This window comes from Callospermophilus lateralis, chromosome 15, assembly GCF_048772815.1.
Source record: "Callospermophilus lateralis isolate mCalLat2 chromosome 15, mCalLat2.hap1, whole genome shotgun sequence".
NCBI classification, from domain to species: domain Eukaryota; kingdom Metazoa; phylum Chordata; class Mammalia; order Rodentia; family Sciuridae; genus Callospermophilus; species Callospermophilus lateralis.
The window spans coordinates 80,963,474-80,981,475 of record NC_135319.1 but is presented as its reverse complement, the minus strand read 5'-3'; the positions used below and the strand labels follow the sequence as shown (position 1 = coordinate 80,981,475).

The 18,002-nt window shown below is 49.2% G+C and overlaps 2 protein-coding genes across 7 annotated transcripts in view; both read left to right on the top strand.

The window, feature by feature from the left end:
* Hspa12a (heat shock protein family A (Hsp70) member 12A) overlaps positions 1 to 9,069 on the top strand; it is a 63,929-nt gene extending 54,860 nt beyond the window's left edge. For all 6 annotated transcript variants that reach the window (XM_076834968.1, XM_076834970.1, XM_076834969.1 and 3 more), the window contains 5 exons: positions 41 to 127; positions 647 to 751; positions 1,326 to 1,584; positions 3,491 to 3,594; positions 4,225 to 9,069. In XM_076834968.1, coding sequence (XP_076691083.1) covers positions 41 to 127; positions 647 to 751; positions 1,326 to 1,584; positions 3,491 to 3,594; positions 4,225 to 4,862 — 1,193 coding nt within the window. In that variant the 3' untranslated portion in view covers positions 4,863 to 9,069. The remainder of the gene's footprint in view (positions 1 to 40; positions 128 to 646; positions 752 to 1,325; positions 1,585 to 3,490; positions 3,595 to 4,224) is intronic.
* Positions 9,070 to 12,143: 3,074 nt separating this feature from the next.
* Positions 12,144 to 16,227, top strand: Spmip5 (sperm microtubule inner protein 5). The gene is made up of 3 exons (XM_076835297.1): positions 12,144 to 12,198; positions 14,493 to 14,711; positions 16,037 to 16,227. Exons 1-3 carry the CDS (start codon positions 12,144 to 12,146, stop codon positions 16,225 to 16,227), a joined length of 465 nt encoding a protein of 154 aa, XP_076691412.1.
* The last annotated feature ends 1,775 nt before the right edge of the window (positions 16,228 to 18,002 follow it).

The window sequence follows — 18,002 nt, the reverse complement described above, 5'->3', positions numbered from 1 at the left end:
CTTCCTTACCCGTCGTCCTTTTCTTTCTATTGGCTGCTAGCTAAGGAACATGTACGGCGGAATCGTCAGAGTCGGACCTTTTTGGTGGAGAATGTCATAGGAGAAATATGGTCGGAGCTGGAGGAAGGTAGTATTCTCGAATATCCTTTGCCCTTGCTGAATTTTATGTATTTATTATTTTGTGTGTGTGTGTGCTCTGTTTTTGCATTCCCATTTGTTCCTTCTGCACTGTGGGAAAATGTTCAAAATCAGTGGGTTTGGAAGGCCACTCACCCAGGTGGAACCCTTTTGGGAGCTATAGTTTTGCATGTTGTAAAATCATGCAGACTCTTCCCAAGAAAGGTGGGAACTAGAACTCCCTTGTCCTGGAGTAAGTCTGGTGTTAAACAGCAGGTAATGGTATGTGCCTGGTATGTGGCACGGTGTGGCATGCATGCTTTGGTCATCCAGAGCCATCTTCTGGGTTCTTCATCATCCATGCTTCGCTGGCCCTCTGAATAACTTGCTAGGCTGCGAATTAGCAAAACCATGTGCTAGCCAGCAGTGCTGGGGTGCTTAGCTGGGTAGACCAAGTTATCATCCACCAGCTTGTTTCAGAACGGGTTGACAAGTGGTTCTATGTAAAGAATGGCTGTGTCTGTACCAGGTGACAAGTATGTGGTTGTGGACAGTGGCGGAGGCACCGTAGACCTGACAGTCCATCAGATACGGCTACCCGAGGGACACCTAAAGGAACTGTATAAAGCAACAGGTGAGCCACAGCATGGCTGGTTTTCTCACCCATGAGCCCTTTCCAGATAGTTCCATTTCACTCATTTCCGACTCCTCACAGTGCGGGGGTGCAGGACATTCACATCTCCACCAATAGGAAAATGCAGTTAAATGTTCTTTTAAGCCCAAACCACCTCCACTTGAGTTTTAGCATCCGGTGAGTCTGGCCAAGGGAGCTTGTTTCTGAAAGTTCTGATGTCACCTATGATTTAAGAGCTAAGGCCAGCTTTCTAGGAGGTCTCACATCACCTCATCTGGACCAAGGGCACCAAACCGAAGCATGTTCTTGCTCTTAGTTAATTAAATGTATTGATCTTATTTGAAATGTGATTGATTTTAGACAGACTGCTGATGAGAGATTTCTGTGGGGAAAAAAATAATCTCTGCATATGGAGTGAGAACCTAAGGGTTCTGCAGTCCGCTGGCTGAGCGGGTCCAACTTTGCATTTCTTTGTGCATCAAAGGAGGACACAGTGTGGGCTTTTTTCTCAGAGTTTGGATTTGGTTTCTGATGGTTTTTGACATCGTGGGCTCCCATTTCTTTCCTGACTCAGGTGGACCCTATGGATCCTTGGGAGTAGATTATGAATTTGAGAAACTTCTGTGTAAAATATTTGGAGAGGATTTTATCGAACAGTTCAAAATCAAGCGTCCTGCAGCCTGGGTCGACTTAATGATTGCCTTTGAGTCTCGAAAGAGAGCAGCCGCTCCAGACAGAACCAACCCTCTCAACATCACCCTGCCCTTCTCCTTCATCGACTACTACAAGAAGTTCCGTGGGCACAGCGTGGAACACGCCTTGAGGAAGAGCAAGTGAGCTGGCTACCTATGGCTTGGGACGGTCAGGGTGGATTGTGTTGGTCAGAGGTGGAGGGTGGTGAGTTCCAGTCCCACACATTTGCTATCTTGGGCAAATGACTTGACCTCTCTACTACTCAGGATTTTTGTTTTTGTTTTTGTTTTAATCTGGAAAGTGGAGATAAGAGCTCTGCTTACTTCCTAGTGTTGTTGTGAGGTTAAAACCTATTCATAAACATTAGGTACTAAGCACATTATTTGAGACCCGAAAAGTGTCACCTTTGTGCTAGTTTTTATGTTTTCTAAAGAATATTAGCTTTATGATAACAGGGAAGTTTAGTTTTGGCTACTGTTGAAATCCCAGTGTCTAGAAGAAAAGCTGGTACATAGTAGGGACTCAATATAATATTTGTTGAATAAATTCCATGGGAATCTGAGTTTCCTGCTTCTCTGAGTCCCTTGACTACAAGCAAGTATTTGTTGTAAAATAAATGTATTAGGAAGTTGGTTTTAAGCTGAATTAAAAAAAAAAAGACAAAATCATAGTGGGAAATGATTACTACAGTCAAAGAAATTTACATATCCATCACCTCCCATAGATACCTTCCCATAATGGAAAATGAAACTCCATCACCCAGCTTCAGGATTGTTGGCTCCCACTCAGTCTACATCTCATGACCCTCTCCCTGTTATTTTAAAGCAAATCTCAGATAGGTTGTCATCAAATCCATAAATAAGTCAACAGATGGTTCTAAAGGAGATAAATTTTGAATTGTAATCATGACATCATCACACCTAAAGTTAATAATTCTTTGATATCAAATACCCAGTTATCATCAACAGTTTTTCCAACTGTCTCCTAAAGGTTTTCCAATTTGTATCAGCATCCTAATGAACCTCTCAAGTCTCATCTGGTGTATGGGTTCCCCTCACCCCCTCCCCTTTTTTATTAGATGACAAAACTGGTTGATTGTGCTTGAGAGTTTCCTACAATCTGGGTTTTGCTCAGTGCATGCACTTGGTGTCCCATAGCTTTTCATTCTGCCCCTGGTATGTTTTTGCTTACAGATAGACTTAGTGGTTTAATCGGATTCAAGTTTGGATTTCTGGCAATCTACTTAGCAGGTGGTGGTATTTCCTATTGCATCCTATCAGGGGACTGCTGAGCATTACCTGGGTCTGTTGATTCACTGGGCGACCACTGGGTTATCATCTGAATTGACAACTCTTTAGTTAGTGTAGCTGGAATACTCCAACAGGGACAAAGTTCTGCCCTTTGTAGTGTGGTTGCCCAGTCTGAACAGGAGAGAAGAAACCTTGATCTTCATAACCTGCCCTGTGGGGGCGGGGGTGAGGCAAGTGCCATTATCCTTGACTTCCAGAGAAGACCAGGCTCAGAGAAAACAGAGGCCAAAGTGCCTGAAGTCCCGTAGCTACTAAGCCGTGGAGCCAGCCTGGAGCCCAGCCACCTGGCTTCCCGTCCAGAGCTCCTGCTGTTCCACACTTCTGCTTCTAGACGTGTTGTATGTCCATGCCATGGGACAGCTACTGGAGGGCTGAGGAGATACGCCTCAGCACACACACTTGTAGCTTATGTAGCACAGTGAAGGCATCTCGTGGGCCCTTAGCACGCCGGCGTCCAGAGGGCAAGCACCTCCTTCCTTCTTGCACTAGACTTTGGCCTCCATCATCCCAGGGGAAGGTTGGAAGCAAAGAGAAATATAAGAGGTTATGTCAGTTCTTGAGGTTCTGAGGGTCCGGGCCCTGGCAGTTGAGGGGGTTTCCAAGGGTGTTTTTGACTTTGAAACTCATTTCTGCCCCATGATGTGACCGATGTTCTGCCAGGGCACATGCCAGAGCCGAGCAGCCCTGGCACCTGCAGGCACTCACTGTTGTTCCCATCTGTATCACCTTCCCACAGCGTGGATTTTGTGAAGTGGTCCTCCCAGGGTATGCTGAGGATGAGTCCAGATGCCATGAATGCCCTTTTTAAGCCAACCATAGACAGCATCATTGAGCACCTCCGTAAGTATCCGTGGGGCTTGTCCAGCATCCCCAACCAGTACCATGCAGTCGGGTTGGCAGGGGATCTGGGTCTGGGAGCCACAGAACTGGGGGAGGTTGCTGGACACAGGCTGTGCATCCCTTTCCTACTGCAAAGTAGCTGAGAACCTGTCCTGGGCTTTCAGTTTGGTCCCAGAGGTCAGAGAGCTGGGAGCTCTGAAGCCCTGTCATCCAACAGCCACTCTAGGGAGCGCATCCTGTTTGTGTGACCAGGACAGATTAGGAATCCTCACCTACTAGGGGAGAAGGAACTGTGGTGAGAACCAAGAGGGCCATCAGAACCTGGCCGTGGGAAGTGATTCGTTTTGGAGAGATTCCTTTCTCCATAGAAAGTTCCACTTAAAATGTTCACCGCCTCTCTGTTCAAATGGGCTTCTACTCAGCAGCTGCTCTGGCCTTTACGGCTGAGCACACTGGTGTGAAAACTCCTTTTCTACGAAAGACCCACTCGATAAGAACTCAATGGCTCAGACCAAGCCAGGCTCTCTGGGGCCCAGGTGGTTGCGTCTCTTCCCAGAGACGAGCAGCCTGCTTCTCCCTTGCTTGCTGGCTTTTGCTGGTGTGACCTTCCTCCATCTTCTTCCCTTTCAGGGGACCTGTTTCAGAAGCCGGAGGTTTGCACGGTCAAGTTCCTCTTCCTGGTGGGTGGCTTTGCCGAGGCGCCTCTCCTGCAGCAGGCAGTGCATGCTGCCTTTGGTGACAAGTGCCGGATCATCATCCCCCAGGACGTGGGCCTCACCATCCTCAAGGGCGCCGTCCTCTTCGGCCTGGACCCCGCGGTCATCAAGGTGCGCAGGTCCCCGCTCACCTACGGGGTGGGCGTGCTGAACCGCTACGTGGAGGGCAAGCACCCGCCCGAGAAGCTGCTGGTGAAAGATGGCACTCGCTGGTGCACCGACGTGTTTGACAAGTTCATCTCTGCCGACCAGTCGGTGGCCCTGGGAGAGCTGGTCAAACGTAGCTATACCCCGGCCAAGCCCTCTCAGCTGGTCATTGTCATCAACATCTACAGCTCTGAGCATGACACCGTCAGCTTCATCACTGACCCAGGGGTGAAGAAGTGTGGCACGCTCCGCCTGGATCTCACGGGGACCAGCGGCACAGCAGTGCCTGCCAGGAGGGAAATCCAGACCCTCATGCAGTTCGGGGACACCGAGATCAAGGCCACAGCCATCGACATAGCCACCTCAAAGAGTGTCAAAGTGGGGATCGACTTCTTAAATTACTAACCATTCTTCCCTGCCGCCTGCCCCTAGGACCAGCTCATCTGCATCTGCTGACCTTATCCTTGACTGTCCTGACCTTGACCTTGACCCTTGCCATTGCCCACCTGAACTTTAGCAGGAGAACAACCAGGGTGAGAAATAACTAGGGATTTTTGGAGGGTACATTGGAGTCAGAAAAGCGGTCAGAAATTACGATTGAGGTCTAGGAACAGGAAATTCAAGGATCCTAGAAGCGCAGCTAGTTTTCACAGGTACCAAAGTGGTGCACCAACCACCCGTCAAGGGGATCGGTACAGTCTGCAGCAGTGGTGGAGCCTTGCTTTGAACAGATCTCTGCCAAGTAGAACTTAGAATGCCCTATTGCCTTCTTTCTAGATTTGAAATGAGATCTTTGAGTCAGGAGAAAATCTTCATCTGATATCTTTTCTTTTTAGGTTTTTCTTTTTCTTTTTCTTTTTGGATAGCAGTCAATATAAAATGCCACCCATCTGTAGTCAGTTTCTTCTCATCCTGGAATGAACAGCGGTGACTCAGAGGGAACTTGGAGCATCGTCAGCTGGTGGGAGAAGACTGCCTACACTGGGTGCTATTTTAGGTTCTGAGATAATTTAAATTCCAAGAAGGTTTGGGGAAAAATAACTATAGCCTTGGCTACCCCACTAGGATTTTGGGGAGTAGGAATGCTGACACCTCAGCTTTTCAGCAGGTAAAAACTTGCTTTGATGGAAAAGGATATTGAAGAGTTGCTGCCTTACACCAAATCACAGTATTCACCTCTCATCTGTGGGGGATACATTCCAAGATCCCCAGTAGAGACATGAACCCCTGCCCCCATAGTACCAAACCCTATATATACACACACTGTTTTTTCCCTATATCTCCATATCTGTGATAAAGTTCAATTTATAAATTTGACACAGTAAGAGAATAATAGTAATAACAAATAAGGAAATTGTACAAACCAACTGTAACACAATTTATATGAATGTGGTCTCTCTCAAAATATCTCATTGTACTCTACTATATTTTTGGACCACAGTTGACCATGGTAACTGAAACCATGGATGAGGGGAAACTACTACATATGTTGTCATCTAACTCACAGAATGCCAAATCCCGATTTCTGAGTTCAAAAGTAATTCTAGTTAATCTTGGAGGAATTCACTGTGAGAACATGAGGCCGCCATTGCTTTGTTCATATCTCCTAGTCCCCGACTCCAGAATAGCCCTTAACCTTGAAAAGCATCCAAACTTTAAATTAGCCCCCATTCTTCCTGCTCATCTCCATCCCCCTGAGAGTTCTGACCATTCATTTCCATCTTGTGAAAGGAATACACTGGTGAAATGTCAAAGGAGAGTCTGTTCTATGAGATGCTTTATTAAAAATCTCCAGTTTTTCAAATCCATCTAAATTCATGTGTAGATCCAGACTTGATGAATTAAGCCAGTTGCTTTCTTTTCTCTCTCTCTTTTTTATTCGAGCTTTATGGTCATTGGGTTCATCCAGACAAACTCATACATGCATGGATATTGATTTTGGTTCATGATCCCCCCCTTTCCCTCTCATCCTCCCTCCCTCCCCTCCCCATTTCCTTCCTCTTCTAACTTCCTTTCATTGACTATTAATCTCCATTTGATGGTTTCTTATGTTATCCTATACCCCCCCCCCCCGCCCCCTTTCCTTTATATCACTGGAGCTTCTGCATATGAGAGAAAACATCTGACCTTTGAGCTTCTGGATTTGGCTATCACGTGGCATGATATTCTCCATTTCCATCCACTTACCAAGCCAGTTGTTCTCTAAAGCAGGTCTGTGGCTTGCCTGCGTCAGAATCGCCTGGGTGCTCGCTTAGAGCAGGTTCCTGGATCCCATCCCTTTTAAGCAGAAGCTAATTTGAAGGGGTCCAGAATCTGCATTTGTAGTGTATACCAGAAGTGATTGGGGTTCAGCTGGAATTTGAGAATTCCTGACTTTAGTCTGTCAAAGCTGAAGCACAGGCCACAGCCTGCGCCCTCTGTTCTTCCCTTCGGAGTTTTCTTAGGGAAGAGGGCGGACCCCATGCCTTGCCCTCTTGGTAAGTGGGGTTGGGGCTCCGTCACCTGGGATGGCCCTTTAAATTCTCATAAGGTGGTCTGGCCGGGAAAAGATGTCGTGAAAGGCAGCCAGTGGGTCTGCATTTTTCCCTCCCCCACCACCCAAAGTCAGTTTTCACCAACATTCAGGAGCCAACTGAGGACAGAGACTCAAGGATCTGACTCACAGTCCTTCTGATCTGTTCAAAGCAGTCTTTTCCACCTGCTGGAAGTCATTCTGATTTCAAGTCACTGGAGGCATGCGTAGCGAACGGAGAACGAGGGAATGCGCTTTGAATGCAAGTTGGATTCACAAACCATCACCACGGCCAATATGCAGATTGTGAACAGCACTTTGGGTTTCTTTTTAGCCCGTCTTCTTTTTCACTTCACCTGCTGCAGATTTCCCTGCTAGAAAGTGAAACATGAATAAGCCACAGAACTGGAGAAGGCCAGTTCCATAACTTGAGTCGTGGGATTTCATAGCCAGGCACCAAGGTGTGTTTCTCGGGGTCTCCTGCTGCCTGCTCTGCTTCAAAAGCTTAATGTTGTGTGTCCCTCTTTGGTGTTACCAGCCACAGTCTGCAAATAAGACTTTTCCATTTAGTTATGAGTAATATAATTTTATGTACATACAGTGTTGAAATCTTGTACAGAATCTTTATTTCTACAATATGTTTTTCTTATTTTAAAAAAAGGAAAGTGTTCTTTGATTTTTGTTGATATCACTGCCCTTAATATTTCATATTTTCATTTCTTAATTGCTCTCACTAACCACGGATTTGCACCGATACCAAGTGATGGATTATGTGTGCAAGACTGAGCATTAGGCAGAGGTGCCCTAGGGTCAGCTAATACACTGAACACCCGGACCACTTGGATCAACAGCTTCTTCAGTTTTCGCCAACTTCCACATGCACATTCTTTCCAAAGATTCAGGAACTATATTTAAAGCTATATCAATTCTCCTGTTCAGACTTTGAGAGCTGAACATTCTGGTTTGGTAACCAAATATGACTGTGCAGAAAAACCTATGAAAACTCTTTGCATTCTGTTGGGTTGTCAACCTGTACTTGTGGGGCAAAGTAGTGACTCTGAGGACAAAGTGTGGTCCATGTGTGGATGTTTTCAGTACGCCAGGGTCAAAGGCAGGAACCAAGTGATACATAAACCAAGCTTTTCTATTGGGTAAGGATGAGGCAAGTCCCTTGTTTGCTGCTAATGCAAAGCTTTTCCTGTCTTGAATTAAGGATGTCTCCTTGTCTACTAGTTCTCTTCAATGAACTGATAGAAATCTACGGTGTTGGCAAATTGATGATAGAGAAGGGGTGGCAATTTTGCTGGACTTTCTTCTGGCCCCAGAGATGCAGCCCTAGTAATCCAACTCCTTAGACAAGACTCCCAAATCCATCCCTTTCCCCTATTGAAATATTTTAGAGTAAGAGCACTGGATAAGTACACTTGGACACGTTTCCTAATCTTAGAAGGTTTCTAGAAGGCCTGTGGTCTTGACCCATTACTCAGTTGCTCCTGGCATATTATTTAATAGTCACCTTTCTTGGAAGCAGAGTTGTTGATGTCCTTTGTCACTGCCTTTTCTGTATGCAGCAGGCATTAATGAATGACAGACATGATAGGACTTACAGACATGATAGGAAAGAGGAGGAATCACAAGAGTGTATTTGCAGAGTGTTGCCTGAGTCCAGATTACAGAGCCTGCCCCACCCTTAGAATGTTATTTAGACCAAGTTTAGCTTTTAGAGTCCAGGTCTGGTTAATTGCCAGGGTAGCAAAGAATCGCATGCACCAATATAAACAGGAGTCAAATGCAATATTAGTCCAAGGCCAAACTTCACATTGTAGAGATGTAATCGCCGTGAGTAAGCTGCCTACGGATGCTGGGAAATGACTTAAGTGGATGACTAGTATAAAAGTCGTTGGCCATCCTGTCACTAACACCTTTCATCTGCTTGAATTATGGAACACTGTTCTACAATCTCAGCCATTCAGGGTCTTGTTCACTACAAGATAGATCCAAACTTCACAGAATTTCTCAGCAGTTCGCAACTGGACAGGACTGTGTCTGCAAACTCTCTTATCTTCACTGATGTCTAATAAAGTAAAACTCTGGATCTCATATGGCCCAAGGTATTTTTTTCCCCCACTTTGGTTTTGTATGTGGAATTCTAGATGGGTCATTACTGTTGCCCTCTCCACCCCATCTCCAGGATGATTTCCGGGTCTTTCCTAGAGGGCAATAAACTTTAGTAACAGTCATTCCAACATGACTGGCCCTTTCTTTCCTGGGAACCAAGGCTCCATTCATGTCCACAGCATCCTGTTTTCTTCCAAACAGGAAGAAAGTAGTCTAGCCAGAGAGTAGGTCCATATGCAGAGTGGCCACGGGCAGCTCCACTGCACCCAAATGAAAGTCACTAAAGAACACAGAAGGCCTGGGACGGTGCTGTGCTCACTGGCATCCTAGCAGGTGAAACTGGCTTCATCTAGAGCCTTGGGATACCTCCAGAATCCACACCTGGATCACTCTCTGAGTTGCCTCTAGAAGCTTCTAGAGGGCCAGAGGTGGGGGTCCTGGGACCACAAGAAGGATAAAATTAGTGGTTGGCTCCACCTGCCTCCACCTAAAGTTCACTTTCCAGGAGAGTGAGGTGGGGAAGGCTGGGAGGTGTCCCCAACCAACTTCAGACAGGTACCGGGAGAGCAGTAGTGCCACTAGGCAGCGGGGCTCCGGCCATCCTTTCCCTGTCTGGGTCATTGGGCAGCATCTTGGTGGATTTCAATCCAACGAGATGAAGGTTCCAGCTCTCTTCACTCCCATAAATTGCGGCTAGAAAGGGGTGACTCGACTTCCCAGGCATGCCTTCATTTTGGAAAATTGCTCCTTTGCTTGCACCGGGCGGCTGAAAAGTCTAGCCCCTCCTAGAGACAGAAAGGGGGCAGGGCTGTGCTGGGCCCAGCCAGGCACCCGTTACTAGCCACTGGGGACACAAGGCCTCGCCTCCTCCCCAGGCTTCCTCCTGCCCACAGGTTCCTCACACAGCCACGACTGGCCCTTACCCACAGTGAAGGGGGCCCGGTCCTCTGCCCACTTCCCACTGTCTCTACACCGGCAGAATGGCGGCTCTGGCCCGCCAGCCGTACCCTCCCATGGGGGACCAGGCTCTGTGCAGGGCTCCAAGGGCAGGTATTTGTTGGGTGAAGGTCTGTTTCATACTCAAGGCTGGACTAAACGGGTGCTCGTGGAAGTGCCCCCAAGTTCACTGGGCCCACTTCATCTCTGGTGCTGGGGGATGAGGAGGGGGATGAGGAGGGGGATGAGGAGGGGGATGAGGAGGGGGATGAGGAGGTGGATCCCCAGCGGACGGGGGGAGGGGCAGGCTCTGGGGCCTGAGGCTCCACCCCCTGCCCCGCCCAGGTGTGAGCTCACAAAGGCTGTGGGAGGCTTGGAGATCAGAGGCTGGTGGAGGCCAGGAGTCCTCAGTGGGAGCCCAGGAGATGGGACGGGAGGCCTGGAGGATGAGGCAGAGACCTGGATGGCCCAAGGCCCAGGACAACCGAGGCCTGGCCCAGTGCATGGCCCAGGTCCAAGTCCGCCCAGGTGAGGGCAGAGGTTGGGGTGGGAAGGAGGTGGCAGGGAAGGGTTGGTGTCCATGTCGTCCATTTTCCAGCCCCCTCCTCTGGCCCTCATTCAGGGCCCCTCCTCTCCAAGCTCCTCACTGCCCACCTCCTCCAGGCAGGCTGGAGGCTGGGCCCTATCCAAGCACCACACTTTTGGACGACACGTCTTGCCCCTGAGAGTTTGGAGTTCATCCTTCGTGTCCGCTTTCACTCCAGAGTCCTCAGACATGTTACTTGATCTCTCTGTGCCTTTTGAAAATCATCTTTCACATGGGAACCCCAATAGGTGTTACCCTGAGGGACACTGCAGGGATTCACAAGAATGCAGCTCCCTTCCACCTTGTCTGCAGAGCCAGTGTTCTAGAAATGGCCGTGCCTTTTCCATCCTCGTCTGGAAATGGGTAGAATAGTGGTGCCACATGTGTATCACAGGGCTGAGGAGAGGATTTGGTGAGTCAGCACATGTAAAGCTTGGAGAAAAATTTTGGTAGCAGGTGGACAGTGTGCACTGGGCATCGCTTCACGGCCAGACCTTCCTCCCAGGCATAGACTGCCGTGATTGGGTCAGCTCCGTCTTCACTGCTGTCAGCCTGCTGGGGCTGGGTCGCTACTGCCTCTCCCATCACCGCTGAGGAACCCAGGACCATGGCCCCCCTCCACCTGAAAACCGCTTCTCCTGACCTCAAGGGCATTGCTTTAGAGATGAACCTGTGGGCAGAATAGGGCATGGCAGCACCCACAGCGTGGAGATGCAGACCTTGGGCCTTTAGGGAAAACCACTGGCGACCTGGAGGGGGGAAGAAATCTTGATTCACAGACAATAGGCACATAAACTGGTACTGCCACAAATCCCCCGCCATCTTGTATTCCCCTTGGACTCCATGCCAGCCTTTTGGGACTTTCTGATCTCTATGAGCCAGAATTGACGAGCGATTCTTTGTTGCAGGGAGCTTTCTTGTTTCTTGAAGGATGTTTGGCAGCGTCCTGGCCACTAGATATGAAGAGCGTCCCATCTCCTAAGCTGTGGCAACAAAAAAATGTCTCCAGACATTGCCAAATGGTGTGGAGCTGAAGGGGGTGGTGGCAGACATTACCACCGCACCCACATTCCATCTCCATAAAGAACTAGCTCTGGAGGGTGGGTGCCTCGTCTCTTTCTTCCCCTGAGGTTCATGAGCCCTATATGAGGGCTCCTGAGTCCTGTTCATCTTTACATTCCCAACCTCTGTCACGTTTCATGACCACAGTGTGTGTATCATTCATGACTGTAGGGTGGACGGGGGGAGAGAGGGGCCTCCCTGGGAAGGGAGACACTTGTGGGCAGTGATCTGCCATGTTATCTAAAGGTAGCATGACAAGCGATGCCCCTTGGTACCAGGTCATTGTTGGTAACTGAAGCCAGCTCTGTCTGCCAGCTTGGAGTAAGATGCCGGTGCCGCCTCTGAGTCCCAGCCCCTGACAAAGCCATTCTTTGCTCCCAAGGGCTCTGGCACAGGCACAGTAAGTACTTGAGGCAGAGACTTAAGGAGACCAATTTATTCCTTCTTCCCTTCATGAACAGACAGCGAAATCATGGAAACTTCCAAGACCTTCATTAGACGTCCCCCGGTCACACCAGGCTACAGTGGTAAGTGACAGCACTCAGGGGAACTGTGGCACTGGTCCTTGTTCGTGCCTCGGCCCCCTGTCCGTGCCTCTCAGGCAGACTGGCTCCAGGTGGCAAGACCCATTGAGAGTGCCCAGGGCTACAGATGGCTGACAGATGGCTCTGATGGATGGAGAGAGAGAACTTAGGCTACACCCTGTGGGACATGACCCGTATGGGAAGCACTTCATGTCCATTGAACAAATTTAGACCAGGATGGACAGGATGCTGTGAAGATAGACACAGCACATTAGTGGGGGCCCTGACCTTCCCCAAGCTGGTCTTTCTAGTCTCCCACAAGGGAGACTTTCATCCTTCCATGTCCCCCTGTGTCCCCCAAATGGAAGCGGTCAACTGCCCTAATTTTCTTGGAATCATGGTAGTGCTAGTCCTATGTCCAGGAACCCCTTAGTCCTTGGAAAACTAGGACAGTTGGTCACCCTTCCCAAAGGCTTTTACTCCTCAGGCTCCTGGGCTACTGAGAACTTAATCTGTCACATTCCCATGGGTGAGGAACAGTGGTGCCTTTACACATAGCTGTTCTCAGGAGGAAGGGGTGCTTAGGGAACATTCAGTCCACAGTTGTCCAGCCTTTGGGGCTGACAAACTGAGAGATGGTTCAAGTCTCTGGTTGACACCATCCATGTGACTGTAATGACTTAGCTTCCAAGCAAGAAAAAAATTCAAGTAAAATAGTTTCTTAGGGCTTCTTCAACAAATTACCATAAACTGGATGGTTTAAAACAACAGTAGCTTATTCTCTCCTGTTCCTTTGGGCTAGAAATCTGAAATCAAGGTGTTTTGGGCAGGGCCATGTCTCTCTCTAGGGGCGGGTCCCTCCTTTGCCCCTTCCATCTTCTGGTGGCCACAGATGTGCCCTGGCTTGTGGCAGCATCTCTCCGATCTCTGCCTCCATTTTCACGGGATTCTTCACGTGGGCCTTTCCTCCGCCTCTAAGTTAGTGCCTCCTGTATCCCCTCCTTTCTTTTATAAGATGCCAGTCATTGGATTTACAGTCCATCCTAAATCTATGATGATCTCATTTCTGGATCCCTAATTGCATCTGCAAAGACCCTATGTCCCAGGAAGGTGATGCTCACAGGGGTTAGGACTTGGATGTGTCTACTTGGGGGTCCAGTGCACACCACTGCAGAGACCACCCTATGATTGTTGTCATGGCATTTGCTTCTTTTAAATACCTGAGTTCTTAGCTAGACTCAATAAAAATAGTTTATATTCCTGTGTGTGTGTGTGTGTGTGTGTGTGTGTGTGTGTGGTGGTGGTGTGCATATGCATGTGAACAGACATAAAATCTATGCAGATCCAAGTAGTCCCTGAGGTAGGCAAGCCACCAAGGCTAGGCTCCTGGACTTCTGTGATCTTCACTGTGACCTTGGAGTACTTTTCATTGCCTGAGGGTTGGTGGGTGAAGGACTTCCTCATTATCAAGGTCAATTAATGAGATTCTTCTGGAGGTGGTCTGTAGTAGGGGGAAAGGGTTGGGAAGGGGCTGCTTTCAACCCCAATGCCAGGATTTCTTTCCCTAGGGACAAAGGCAAAAACATTGGGCTCTAATACTGAGAGGTATTTATTTATTTACTTTGTGGTTTAAAACCAAGCTCTTAACCAGTTTTTCTCATTTGTTCTCTTTAAAAATGGTTTTATGGTGGCAATATTATAGTACTTAGGATTCAGCATCCAGTTTAAATAAATATTTGTGTTTTACCCATACTCATTGTAATGATTATATGTTATTTTGAGGGCAATGGGGAAAAACTGTTCTTGGGGTGGGTCTTGCAGATAATGAGTTTACCTTTTTGTATAATAGGTCTATGCTTTTAATAAGCCTGCAATTTCCCCATGGTCCAGCAAGAAAGATCCCAAATTGCGTTTGGGAAGTGTCAAGGAAATAAGCTTTCTCTCTAAAAAGAGGAATAATTTCAGTTACTCCTCAGACTATCATTTGGACGATTAAATGCTTTCCGCATTTGCCTTCTGGCTGATGTCAGGGGCTTTGCTATAAAAGAATATGACTGTCATTCCCTTTGTTGAACTGGGCCTTCACTTCCCAGCTCCAAGGTCATTTTGGGTGGCCTTGGGAGGGCCCCTCTCAGTGGAAACAAGAGCACTGCTTGTATTAATGGCCTTTGGAAAAACGCAGCGCTGTAGGCGGGGAACTGCCCAGCAGTGGGCTGAGCTGGGGTGACCCGGAAGGTTCTGCAATCCCCGCTGATAGACGGCCTGGCTCAAGGCTGCCCTTTGCCCGGCTCTTGCAGGTTTCGTGCCCTACCTCAGCTGCCAGGGGACCTCCGGCGAGGACCACATGGACCACTGCCTGGAAGACTTCCAGGAGCAAAGGCAGCGATACATAGACCGGCAGGAGGCGCTTCACCGTTCAGTGGAAGCTGCCCCCAAACTGAAGCCCGTCTGCTCTGAAGACACGGTCCTGCGGGCTCTGCACGAGTACACTCGGAAGTACCACCCCTTGAGTCTGGGTATGGGCCCCCCAAACCAGCTGCCCCTCCGACTGGCCCCAAGCACATATCCCAGAGGCCACAGAGACCCCGGCACCCAGCACAGCCCCAGGTCCCCAGGGCTGAGGGCAAACAGGCTCAGTCTCCTCACATCAGGGAGATTTACTTCCTGGGAGAAGGACCCAGTCCTGGTCAGGCCAGAGGGTGCTGGCCTGAGCACTGAGAGGCCCTGGGCCAGTCACAACACACTTGGAGCTTCTGGTTGTTTCTCTGTCCTGGGAAGAGTTGTCCCCAACCGCAGGACTTTATGAGGTCACGACTGTCATTCCTATCTAAGAGACAGGAGAAGGGAGGCTTCCAGAGCTGGGGTCACTGGCTGAGGTCATAGCAGGGGTGCTGAGGTCAGCCCTGGGTCTGATTCCCCCTCCTCCGGGTGCCAGTTCAGGAGGAAGGGGTTTGTCACCCAACATCAACAATGGAGACCACAGTGATGGGATTATATGACAGGAGTTGCAGCGACGATTTGACCTAGATTATTTTAAGGCCTAAAAGCCTATAGTAAACGCAAGGAACTGATTGATTTTATTCTTTTTACTATGATTGTTCAAAAATTTTTCAAGAACAAATGAACAAATGATAATTTACACGTTGGCTGTGCTTTAAAAATCTTCCAAACCTTACCAAGAATCTCTGCCTAAGTTTGGGATTTAGCCCACTTCTGCGGCTACTTGCTGTGTGACCCAAGACAACTTCCCTTCTCTGGGCTTCAATATCTTAAGATAGGAAGGATCAACTAGATGCTCCCTGGGATGTCCTGCAATTCAGTGGCCTCATTGGAGACTATGGGGATGGTAAATTTACCCAAGGTCACCCAGCAAGCTAGGATCACAGTCAAAACCTGAAGCAGGTTCTTGGTAAAGTCTGAAAGCAGTCTCCTAAGCTGGTGCTGCTGTCAATTCCCTGCCTTATTCAAAGCATCACACGGGGGTGCCTGAAGCTTCCCCATCAACCTGAGAAGGAAGCAGGATATGTCTCAGAGCCAGGACTTTGAACACAGAGCCAGCTTTGAGTCCTGGCCCTACACCTCCTGGCTATGTGACCCTGGCCAGGTCTCTCTGAACCTCGTTGCAGGCCTCCGTCTCCTCCTTCCTATGCTGGAGGTTAACAGTGGTGCTAACCTGGATGGTTTGGGAGAGAATTAAATGAGAAACTATTTGTAAAGCCCCTCCCACAATACCTGGCCCAAGAGTTCCCCTGGGCTAACTGTTGGGGTGCCAGCTGGCTTGAGAACACTGCCCTCTGCAGAACTCCCCCGAGCCTTCAGGAAGAATACTGTGTCTCCACAGAATGCAAGAACATGAAGAAACCTCTCCATGAGCCCCCGATCCCTGGCTGGGCAGGCTACCTCCCCAGAGCCAAGGTCACTGAACTAGGGTGTGCCACGAGGTACACTGTCATGGCCAGAAACTGCTACAAGGACTTCAAGGACATTGTGGAGCGGGCCAAGAGAGCACGTCTGAAGTCATACGAGGAGTAAGTGTGTAGGGCGGTCAAACCACTGGCCGCAAGACCCAGAGACAAGAGCCCCCCCTGCACTAGGACCGCCGTGGGTCTGGGTGGGTGTGTAGAAGTTGTCTCGTTGGTCTGTAGGGCCTTCTTGGTAGGCAGCCACGCTCCCGCCTGAGCTCAGCTCTCCCCAGCAGCCATCTGTCCAGCAGTGACCTAAGAGACTCCAGGTGCTGATGGAGGGAGGGAGATGGAGGTGACGCCATGGGCACTGCATATGGTGGCTCCTGTGGCCTCAGTTGTCTCTTTTGGAAAGGGGACAACAATCCTAACCGTTAGGATAAATTGTAAGGATTAGAAATGAACACATGACTCCGCCCCCCCCAGGACCTGTGTGTGTTATTCTTATTTTTATTGTTAAAAGGAGTAACTTTGTGACTTTTGTTCTTTCTTTAGACTGTGTGGAATTAGCCCCACACAAACTGATGCTCCTTCTCCAAAAGTTTTGCAGCACGAAGAGCTGACGCCCCCAAACCCAGACTTCTCCATCGCAGGTGAGTGAGGGTGCTTTCTTTCCTTCCTACCGTGTTCTAGAAGGCACTGGTGTGTTCGTCTGCAGAGCTGGCTGCCTGCCTGCCGCTCCTGTGGAGGGTTTCTCTTCCAGGTGGAAGGTGCCCTACCTTTGGAAAACCCTGGAGCCAAGACCCCAGAGCTCCGGTGACATGTGACTCGCCTCAGAGGCTAAGTACTCCATGCAACACGAAGATTTATCTAGGGCCACGGCCCTCACCGAAGAATGCAGAAGTCTAGAAGCATGTGGCTTAGACCTCCAGGGACAGGTGGAGCCGAGGGGAGTGGCAGAAGCCTGCCAGTCTTGCACGGGCCTCATCCACACCTAGGGGCAATAGGAAAGTGTAAGAGCACAGTTCCCCGGGCCTGCACCCTGAGCTGCAGCGTGGCTGTCAGCAATCATGAATCTTGTTGTTGTGTGGGAATAAAGAGGAGACTGCTCAGTGTGCTAAATGTCTTTGTGGGTTTTTCTCAGGTAGCATTGACCTTGAGAATGGCCAGGGTGGGGCCTTGTCTTCCTAAACCCTGAGGGGACCTCGTGTAGCTGGGCCAGGCTCTACTTTGAAGCCTCAATCCAGCGCTGTTACCACGTCAGCCATGCTGGGTCCTGGTGTGGTATGTCCCCAACTCTGGCCTGCAGCCAAACCTGCTTTCTTAGAATCCTAGTCCCCTTGAGGCCCCAACTGGCAGATACAGCTACATCAGTTTTCCAGGACTGTCCTAAGAAAAGTAGAGCCAACTGGTAGCTTTATTGCCTCACAGTTGTGGAGGCCGGAATTTCCAAATCCAGTCTGTTAGCAGGGCCCCCTCTCCCTCTGACACCCGAAGGGAAGTCAGTCCTTGCCTCTTCCTCGTCTGGGGGGTTGTGGCAGCTCATGCCATGTGACTCCCATCTCAGCCCTCCCCGCACAGGGTGTTCTCTTTGGGTGTGTCTGTGTTGTCATGTGGCCACTTCTTAGAAGGTCACATTGGATTAGGAGGCCCTTCTCCAGTCTGTCTTCACCTAAACTAATTTCACCTGCAATGACCTTATTTGTAAACCAGTCACATTCCAAGGTACTGGGACCAAGACTTCAATAAGACTTCCTTCTTTTGAGGGACACAGTTCAACCATAGCACTGGTCACTGCTGCCTGTCACTGACAGGTCTCTCCCTGACTCCACTTGGCAGCCTTCAGTTCTCTGAAGTCTAAAGCAGCTGTGGGTCTAAGGAGGCCATCAGCATCAAAAAGCTAAA